The sequence below is a fragment of the Prosopis cineraria genome, unplaced genomic scaffold (genome assembly GCF_029017545.1).
Source record: "Prosopis cineraria cultivar Desert tree isolate PC_DT_omini unplaced genomic scaffold, ASM2901754v1 PC747, whole genome shotgun sequence".
Classification (NCBI taxonomy): domain Eukaryota; kingdom Viridiplantae; phylum Streptophyta; class Magnoliopsida; order Fabales; family Fabaceae; genus Prosopis; species Prosopis cineraria.
The window spans coordinates 32,058-42,723 of NW_026556072.1; the positions used below are offsets into that span (position 1 = coordinate 32,058).

The 10,666-nt window shown below is 34.7% G+C and overlaps 2 protein-coding genes across 3 annotated transcripts; one reads left to right on the plus strand and one right to left on the minus strand.

The window, feature by feature from the left end:
- The first annotated feature begins 1,608 nt into the window (after positions 1 to 1,608).
- Positions 1,609 to 6,896, plus strand: LOC129298230 (uncharacterized). 2 transcript variants are annotated; one of them, XM_054936612.1, is made up of 4 exons: positions 1,609 to 1,886; positions 2,035 to 2,268; positions 2,920 to 4,164; positions 6,272 to 6,896. In XM_054936612.1, the coding sequence occupies exons 1-4, from the start codon at positions 1,633 to 1,635 to the stop codon at positions 6,879 to 6,881; spliced, it is 2,343 nt and encodes a 780-aa protein (XP_054792587.1). In that variant the 5' UTR covers positions 1,609 to 1,632; the 3' UTR covers positions 6,882 to 6,896. The 2 variants fall into 2 exon arrangements, with proteins under 2 accessions (XP_054792587.1, XP_054792588.1); XM_054936613.1 differs by having other exon boundaries at positions 6,275 to 6,896.
- A 298-nt stretch (positions 6,897 to 7,194) lies between these two features.
- Positions 7,195 to 8,463, minus strand: LOC129298231 (uncharacterized). The gene is made up of 3 exons (XM_054936615.1): positions 8,429 to 8,463; positions 8,101 to 8,315; positions 7,195 to 7,699 (listed from the first exon to the last, which is right to left on the minus strand). Exons 2-3 carry the CDS (start codon positions 8,257 to 8,259, stop codon positions 7,547 to 7,549), a joined length of 312 nt encoding a protein of 103 aa, XP_054792590.1. The 5' UTR covers positions 8,260 to 8,315; positions 8,429 to 8,463; the 3' UTR covers positions 7,195 to 7,546.
- Between the last annotated feature and the right edge of the window lie 2,203 nt (positions 8,464 to 10,666).

Here is a 10,666-nt window from a genome sequence, read left to right on the forward strand (position 1 = left end):
GATTCTCTTAAAAATTTAAAACATTTTTTTCAGGTTTGATATTAAAAAATATAAAATATTTTTAGCTTCTCAAGGTATAATTAATGATTTTTTTTCAAAAATACCCTTAACAATTAAATCAATTGACCTTTCACAAAAATAAGGATAATAATTTAAACACAATTAACTAACTTATTAAAAACTGTATAATTCAATTAAATGTACTTATACTTTTGAAAGGAGAAGTATTATGTTTTGTATCATCCCAAAAAAAAAAATATTTTTGCTGCATCATAATGTTGTGAAAGTTATAATGGTTTTGACGTGGAGATAAAAGGAGCTATTACACGCAAATGTAAAATTCAATTATTGGACTTGAGAAAAATCACCAAAATAAGTTGAATATATTAAATGGATGAACTCATTACCAATCACAAGTTTGCATTACCTTGCTTGACCTGCCTAATTATGTGGTTTGGATAGCCAGGTCTCTTGTTTTAAAATAAAAAATATATAAAATTTATGAAGGACAATTGACTACTAGGGTATCAAAAGAAAAATAATAATTAACTACTATTATATAACATCATGAACCTATGTAGTATATCATTAAAATTATATTTTAACTAAATACAAATTAAAATTGATTAATGATTAATTTTAAGAAATGTTGAGTGACAATTTGACCTCTAAACTATAGGTCCAAGTCTTTGAGATCATAAACTCATTTTTGGTGTAATATTTTTTTAAATTTTAAAAAATGGTATAATATTGTCTCTATTGTTAATAAAAGTAAACTTTAAATATTAGTTAACCGCAAAGTAAAAGAAAAAGACCTAAAAATTATCAGAAAGAACAAAAAAAATTCTAGGTTATTTTTTGAGTCATTGTTTATAATTTTTAGGTTTTTTTCTTTTTTTTTGTAATTTTCTATATTTTTTGGTTTGTTTTATAATTTTTGCTGAGGTCCTTTAAGCTTTTTAAGAATAATAAAACTTTTGACATTTTAAATTTGTGAACTTATTTATTTGGTTTCTAAGATTGATTTTTACCCATTAACTATTCACTTTATTAGCTCATGACTCAAGTTTTTCAATTTTGGTTCTTATCATTCAAAAATAGTTTGTCAAAGAACTTTTTAGGTATACATTTTGCATATCATAATGTTTGCACACAAATAAAAAATAAAATAATTAATGATTTATTTTTTACAACCTTAGGAAGTCCTTTTCTTTTTTCTTCTTAATTTTTCTCCTTTTCAACTCATCCAACATGTTTCTTTAATATGATTCAAATATTGTTAACGTAACAAAATGTATGTTCTAATATAATTTTCATGTTAGTTTTTTCAATATAATACCCACGCCTTAAATATTCTTTGATGAATAAATGGAAAAAATAATAAAAATCTATCTTCAATATAATATTGTATTTTTTTCATCAAAGGTCAAATTTATTCATTAAAACGGCAACGACATAGTTGGGCCTTTTATGAATATATACCGATGACTTCGATCAACCTGGGTTATGGGGCCAGAGAAATATGGGCTTAGTTGGGCCTCAATTCCAATCTAAGGCCCATTCTCCGCGATCGTCACCAATCTGAAAATTTGTCGTCCGCATCAGAGTTGAGCCGTGACATCTGCGAGAACAATGGAGAAGCATGAAGCTGCAGAAACACGAAGTAAAAGGAAAAGGAAATCAAAGTCTTCCTCAACCAGCCTTCAACTTCAATGTGATGACGCCAATACCATCTTCGCTTTATTGCTCGCATCCCTCTCTCAGCCTCGCGAACTCGACACTCTTTCCCTCATCAGGAAATGCACAAGCAAAATTCTCACTTCGCTGCTCTCCGAAATCCATTTCAGACCCATTCTTGCATTGCTTCCAACACTTCTCAACTCCGAGTAAGCTACGTATTCCTCTCTGTTGAATTTGTGCTTTGGTGGTTTGAAATAACTGCGCCAGACTGGGTTGACTCGTTCTTTCTTTCTTTCTTTCATTCTTTTTTTTTTTGCTTGTTTGGGTCTTTACTTTTTGGTTTGCACTTTGCAGATGTCCTGGAATTGCGTGCTGTGGCGCAGAAATTGTGGGCGCTGCTTCGCTTGCTTCTTTTGTTGTGAACAATGAAATTGCTTCTGATTGTGAAACTTTGAAGGGTTTAATCTCACTGTTGACGAGTTCGAAGAGAAAGGTTATGTCATCTGCCTGCAATGCTGTCTTGGACTTGTCTACTACCACTTTTGGGCAACAGCAGCTGCTGAAATTTTCTGCCTTGGAAAAACTAATGTAAGCGTTAACAATTATGACATTTTTTTTAATGGTTATTTTCCTTCGTTCAAATACGTGACACTGGGCCACTGGCTGTGGTTTAGCTTCAATTAGCAATCAGCCCTTCGCCGGGTTTTCTGTTTGTGTGGTTGTTGGGGACTGGAAGGGGACTTAATATTTTAAAATCTGTGTACAGATGCATAGTTAATTTTTTAATATCTGTGTACAAATGCATAGACTTGCTAATCTGGCAATTTGTGTACTGCAGGCCTGAAGTTCTGTGGCATTTTTTTTTTAATCAAATTGAATGAATAACCCTGTCTGTTATTTCAGCTGATTTCTGATTACACATTTCAATCGCATGAATTTGATTTGTTTTTGAATGATCAAATTATTTGAATCTTTTTCTTGAAATGTGATCCAAAAACTAATTTTTATATGCTCTTATATACTTTATACTTGAAACACAATTAGCCATGTGCTATGAGAGAACCTTTGTTCCTTTCATTTGAATAATTTTGTAAATTTTCCATCATGGTTATGTCAGAAAAAACATGTGAGGCACAAACAATTTCCATTCCGGATGGCTGCAACATTTTTTTTTTTTGGGTCAAATGTTGAAGTATTAAAGGCATTTATTTAAATAACTAAACAAGTGGCGCTCTTTAGGTGCACATTTATTCAGATTCCAATTCTTTCAAATTCTGTTTCTTTGTGGTCTGAGGGCAATGGAAGTCTCCACTGTCTCAAGATAGGGATGGGAGAACATCATGAACATTTGATGGCATTTCTTAGTGCGACTATTATTCTCATTAATTCATGCGATGCTGAGCAGCTACAGAATATCCCTGCGAGCGTTTCTGAAGCATTCTTAACCCTTCTGAAAGAGCTCTGGGCAAAAGTAAGTCATCAAATGGCTGTCAAAGGTGCTATAGAAGTTAATGAAGATGGACATTATTGTAAGAGCAATATTGGAGTTAATAACCTTGCAGAAGCTATATTTAGGATTTCCATTAATTCTTGCTTATTGACTACGGCTTTACCATTTGAAGTGCTTAAAGGAAGTCTATTTGGTACAACGGATTCTAGTTTTGAAGATTTTATTTTGAACCACTGGGAATTCTCACCCTTTCTTCTGAAAAAGGCATCAAACAATCTAAATGTGAATGATATTCTTAGTCCATTTATCCAATCTCTTGGCTGTACAGGGAATGTTCCTTCTCTTCTGTCATCAATTCTTCAGGGTCTAGTATCTTGTTTTCCAATTGCCTCAGATGAACATGATGTCCTCAATTTTTTGAGTGAGGTGAATGATAAATTGGGTTTTCCTATAGCTTACCATCAGGATATTCGAGTTGTAAAGACAGAGAGGCACTCAAGAAAAGAGATGCATTACTTTCAGCACTTTAATTCAGGCTGCACTAGAGAACCTCACTATTTCACTAAAGATGACGTCTTGAAGTGTGGACAAGCATATAAAGAAGGATATACAGTTGCACTGCGTGGTTTAGAGTTTCGCTATCGAAGCATTGCTGCTATTACTGATAAATTAGCAGTTATGTTTGGTCAACCATCTGCAGGTGCCAATTTGTACTTGACACCACCTAATTCTCAGGGTTTGGCATGTCACTTCGATGATCACTGTGTGTTTGTATGCCAGATTTTTGGCTCCAAGCAGTGGACAGTATTTTCTCAACCTAGTCAGCTGTTACCTCGTTTGTATGATGATCTACGTGGTTATGATGTTAACTGTACAATGGCTGGTAAAAAGGAGTTCTTGCTCAGGGAGGGTGATGTGTTATATATTCCCAGAGGTTTTCCTCATGAAGCATATACTAAATCCGGCCCTGATGACGTTTCTTCTGGGTTTTCATTACACCTTACCCTTAGTGTTGAGGTTGAACCACCATTTGAGTAAGTATAGTTTAACATGAAGGTTCCCATTAATCTCTTATTGTCAAGGAGTTGTAAAACTTGTCATGGGCTCATGGCCCTTTATTTGATTTCATTTTCCTCCTTTGTTCTCCTTTTTCTTGTTTTTTTTTTTAAGGGTGAAGATTGTGATTTTTACGGTGTTCATTCTTCTTTTGATGCAATGATTGATTGAATGGTGTCCTGTGTTGTGTGGTAAACTCAATTTTGGGTGAGCTTTCTCTCCCATGTTCCTGTAGGAATGTACATAATTTTATACCACCTTTACACCATCATCTCTTTTCTCTTAATCTCTCATGCAATATTTGCATTCACAAGCTGAGGATCTAGGTTGGCGAGGGATTATGATTTCACATTTACTTCTTGAAAATATGTCCAATATCATTTTCTGTCTACCTTTTCCCCTATGGTAAATTGTAAATTTTGTTCCAACGAAATAATAATCTTCACAATCATGCTGATCCTCTACTGTTGGCAAGCATGCTTGATCCTAATATTCCCCAATCAAATCAGTACTGTCATGTTAATGGTGATGTCCTTTTCCCCATTCCGCCAAAGCAAGTCCAGCTTTGACTAATTAAAATAAGCAGTATGCTTCTTTGGTCCGTCAAGAAGAACCATAAGAAGTTTGAATGGTTGATGATCACGTGGTGTAGCTCACTGATTGAACCACTAATACTGCCACAGAGTTTGGTTTGTTGTAACATCATAAATTTTTGTAGGACATCATCATCTTTTCACCTCTAAAAGCTTAGTAAAATACTGATATTCTATAAGTGCCTTGGACTAATTCTCAGTATTTCATGATTTCAAGGAATGCAAACCAATAATTTGAATGTTTATTTGTCTATGAACTCTCCTGTCATGCAAGCATAATTTTTTTTCCCCTTTACTCTTTCTATAACTCATGTTTGTGATGTATTCCCTTCGTCCCTAATTATAAGCAAATCTTGACTGTTTCACAATTCCTAATAAAGTTAGTTAATCTTCATAATTATGTGTCATATTTTTTTTTTTGACTTAAATGCCCATGTTATTATGTTCAACTTTGTTCTTATCTTAATGATGGTCATTTAATGAGGGGCAAATTTGGAAACATCTCTTAATTGCATCTGAAATTGGGTGGTTTTTGCTTAAAGACCAAGAGACCATGCTTAAAATTTGCTTATAATTCGGGATGGAGGAAGTATAGTGTAGTGCTCTTTGTTGACCAGAAAAGATAATAAAATAAAGTATAATATAATGATTGATGGTTTTCTTGAAGCAGGGAACTGAAACAATGCATGTGAGCTGACCCACACTAAATCAATCATTAAATTTAGACATTAGTGTCCACAAGAAGATGGGACACGCACTCAGACTTTGTGTCTCTGGAAAGCTGATTCATGGACCAGCATTTATGCTATCATTTTGAAAATGATGCCTATGTCAATTATAATCCATCTTATGAGGAAGAGTACTAAATTATCAATCTTTGATTGTGCTATCAATTGAAGAAGCGGGAAGATTTGAACTCCAGAAAGAGTGTTTTGTCACATAAAAAGTGGGTTTTATTATGCTCGGTTAATGTGGGTCATGTTATAGTTCGTTTATATATATATATTTATATATTTATTTATTTATTTTTATTTGGAAAGGCTATCTAATCATTAACTCTCCCTGTCACTTGATGAATGATCTATTTTATTCTTTTTTTTTTTTTTTTCCTTTTGGATCTGTGGGATGACTTGGTCACAAGTTATTTGGACTTGGCTTTGGTCCTTGATATCTGAAACACATGTTTTCTTTTGTAACAGTTTTTTGCATTTTCTCCTCTTTCTCCATTTTTTGATTTTGCTTCCAATGGAGTTCATGAGAGAGAGAGAGAGAGAGAGAGAGAGAGAGAGAGAATTGAAGAGTTTGAGCACTCTAATGGCTTGGCATATATACTGATATTTTGTGCTAGCAGAGCAACTGTTATCCCTGTAAATGAAAGATTCAAAGATAGTGCTTGCAGTTCAAAATATGGAAGTCATTTTTTAATATTTTTTACACCTGCAATGACTAAAATATCTTTTGGCATCACTAATAATTTATGTATTCTGTCCAGCAGATGGGAAGGAGTTGCTCATTTTGCACTTCATTGCTGGAGTGAAAACCAGGAGAGACCTTATTATGGTGGCTCTATACCTTGGTCTCAAAAGCTTGATCTGGTTTCTGTGAGTTTATTACACTTTGCCATCAAGATCATTGGCAATTCTGATCCTACCTTTCGGAAGGCGTGCTTCGCTGCAGAAGATTCTTTGCCACCACATGTTTGTAATTGGCTTGCTCATAATCAGAAAAACATTTTTTGCCATGTAATTGATAAAATTCATACTGAATCTAGGTTCTTGGAAGTGCTGAGCAGCTTAGAGGTTGCAATTAAGAAAAATGAAGATCCTTTTCAACGAATCAGATGGCTTTGGTTTCTCCATCCAAAAAGAGAGTCTTCCAGAAGATATGATGTAAATCAATCTTCTGTGTTTGAAGACTTGCTGTCTTTATGTGCTCAGTACCAGGATGAAGTAGAAGCTGCTTTTCTAGGAGTCAAGTCCAGGTTTTGTAGTGATGTAGTATATGAGAATATAATAGCTGGTTATGTGATGTTGCTTCAGAAATATAGGAAGGCTAGAAAGCAATATAGCAATGGAATGATTTCACTACATGATAAATGCTAAAGTAAATTACAAAGACCTCCTTCAGTTTTGTTGAAATTATAGACTTCATATATTCCAAGTTTAAAAATTTTCCCTAATATATCATTCATTAGCCTAAACATACAAATGTGCGTGTGTGCGTGTGTGTGAATATGCACAAATAGAAACAAGAGTCCTTTTTGTTTTTGTATATTAAATTAAAAAAAACTAGATGATTCAGGTTAACAGAGGGTATTTTAGTTTAAAAAAAAATAAATTTAAAAGTGGATTAAGATATAATATAACTTCAAGTTTTAGGAGACGTATGTATGTTTTGAAATTGTGAGGAGATATACGTAATTTCAGGAAAATTTATGGGATTTTGTGTAATTTATTCAATTCTAACGTTTTTAAGTTCTTCAATTTCTACTGGTTGAGCCAGAAAATGTCATATCTTAGTTGCCTGGTGAAATATGTCTGACATTCATAGTTGCTTGGTCAGCCAACTCGTCCACTTTGATTGTTCTGTAAGCTAAGGGCTACAAGGTATTCTATATATCGCTTTGTTGTGCAAATGGGATAAGCCATGGAACAAAACTTTCTTTTCTACCCCACGAAATACATTGCATTCATATGTAGATTAAAATTATCATAGAAGTGATAGACGATTGCGTAAATCTCTTTCCCATGAAAATTAAAGCTGCAACCTATGGTCTGGGATGTTTAGGAGTTGGATGAGTTGTTACTCCATGGTAATCTATGTGGTAGACTAGATCATGAGGATTGCTACTGTTGCTTGTATACTGTAGTGCCATGGGATCATCCTCAGCAGAGGAACTTTCCATTGCCTCATCTGCCACCTGCATTTAATGCCCCCCAAATTAAAGGACTTAGTGGAGAGATCATAATCTAAACGGTAGGAAACAGCAGAGGCGGTGCTCAGACAGGTATGAGTAGCAGCTTAGGGGAAAGGGAACAAACGAAGAATTGGAATATGCCTTCTAGAATGTTTTGTATCATTCTATCATAGTTCTGATCTTATCTTGCCGCTACTGACTCTGTTTGGTGGACTATGATCTGATCACAAAAGGACACTTATGATCTTACCTTTCCTTGACAGATTTATGGTTGTAGCAAATGGTGAAGAAAGGAAATAAGTATTGGATCATGCGTTCTAAGAATATGCCGCATCATACTTAGTCTGATCTTGCCTTGCAATTGACTCTATTCTGTAGGATGATTAACTGGGGAAAATATGTACCTTGATTTTGTGATCTTCATGCTGGACGAGAGGGATTGACATGCTCAACTTTCGCCCTGGTTTTGGCATGACATCTAGAGAGGGGCCTGTGTGATGGAAGGTGAAATATAGAGCCACTGTGACGAGACAACACAGGAAGAAGTTGGAAGAGTTCATCATATTGTCAATCTGGAGGTTTGATACCCTTAAAATCCGAAGTTGTTTGATCACTTCAGCTGTATATATAGAAAATCACAGGAGCTCCTGTCAGAAACAAGTGATTGGGGGGGGGGGGGGAGAGCGATAGCAATTATTGATTAAGGAACTGGGGAAACATGTTTCAACCTACATGCCCTCGGTTCTGCTGCATATGTGGGACTAACCTCTACCCCCTCCCTTTCTCTCACTAATAGTTAATAGTGAAAGGTAGATTCTTTTTATGTTACAGGAGCAGGTAAACTAGAAATTTTTGGATCACGTGTATGTCTCATGCCAAACAAAACCAGTCATCATCAACCCATGTTTTGTCTTGGACAATAAGGACCAGGTTCTGATCCCTCATCCTCTGGCTGCTATTGCTGCGATCTCATACCCTCTCTAGGTATGTTATAGTCATTTGAGGACACTTCTTGATGGCTAATATTAAATCAAGGGTCATACCTTGGAATCTTTTATCCTTTTAACTATGCCACACATCTCCTTGTACCTTAGTTTTATTGCTGCTCTTCATTCTGTAGAAAATCATGCTAGTATTTGGCATCCAAAGAAACCTGTTCTTCAGCTGCTTTCTTTATCCCAAATGTTTTAGGTGTCAATTGAATTCATTCTAGTTTTATTATGATGTCTGGTATATCTACTCCCACAAAAGCGATGGTCTACTATGTGAAGTTTAATACTTTTCATTCTAGCTCGAAGTTTTGAAAGATATTTTATTATCATCCATTAAAGTTAATGTGTCAATCAAGTCTAAATCAAAAACTGAGAGTCACACAAACAAAGCGGTTAATTTATTGTACCTATTTCTCCTTGTTCGTCATGATACAGGCACCTTATCTTCAAAGGGATGTGGCCAACAATCTAAGCAAACCCCACCAATCCACACCTATTATTTTACTATTGATATTGAAGCTGCCCACATTCTGAATAGTTTGGGTCAACATGGGCCAAACTAGTTGTAGCTCAAGGTAACACCATAACATGAGCTCTCATGATTATAAGTGTATTAATTACTCAACTTCATGAAATCAAGTACCTTATTCTATCAATAAACAAGTTAAAGTCATTTCATAAAGATAAACCTTTTTATCTTCTATTGCATTTTTTTTTTTAAGTACTTACATGCTGACCACTTTATTCTTTTAGTGATGAAAATATTGATACTTGACATGTAACTCATGCTTGCTAGCTTATAAATAAGTTTCAACAATCGCCTCTTGTTTCATTTGTGACATTTGATTAAAAAAAAAAAAAACAAAGATGTGTGACACTGGATGACCATTAAGAAGAACCAAATCAGACTATTTGATGGACACAATTTTTTTTTTTGGGGTGTATATAAAGAATGGCAACACAGTTGAATTTTATTAACTAAGCCAACGCATGGCTATTCTTTTCTAATATGTAGAATAGAACTAAAGTAGATTGTTCCTGCTCTACCCGTAAGAGCACTAGGACCATTGGCAAGGATCAAAGCGAAACTTTTATCTTCACAATTCAATTTTATAAACTAAACGGACTCATTCTATGTCTTTTTTTTTTTTTGATGGGTAAATAATAAGGGAAGTTAATTTTGAATTAACGTGAAAAGAAGTCCTACATTAAATTTTCGTATTAAAGAAAAGCTGCGTGTAAAAGGATTCATAAACTCGAAGAGGGATCTACATTCTAGCAACGTAGGGGGCCAAAAATTAAAAAAAAAAAAACTACATAAAGTTAGGGGGTTAAAAGCAATTTTTTAACTAACAGGCATTGGTCTAATGGAAGGAGCTATGACTACTTAAATATAAGATCTTAAGTTTAAATTTGTGTGTTTTTTTTTTTAAACAAATCTGTGTGAATACAAAAGACACTTTTTAAAGAGCTATCATTAATCGGGCTCGACAATGCTTGAATTTGACTCCCAATTAGATTGTCACATAAAAAATATTCAATTTGGTAAGCAATTCTATTGTCCCTCATGTATTTGTTATTGGTAGACTTAATACTTCAAAATTTAAGTGACAACGTGATGTTAAGTTTTTTTTTTGGTAGCCTACCCCCGGTTCACCGAAGCTTTGCCTCGACTAAATCCGGATTTGACCCGCGTCACGCACCTGGCATGGTGGGTGAGTCTCCTAGTAAGAATTTTTTGCATACACAAGACTCGAACTCGAGACCTTGCTTAAGCGAAACCGAACCGCTTATCACTCGGACCAACTCTTGTTGGTAATGTGATATTAAGTTCACGAGTCTACTTCCTTCCCAAGCTGAATGAAGCAAAAGGCCATTTAGAAGGATCACATTCAAAGATTATAATCTTAGCCCACATCCTTTGTGACTCAGTCTATTATGAAGACCTTGTCTTTGCACAAATTTCCTTCCAAAGATA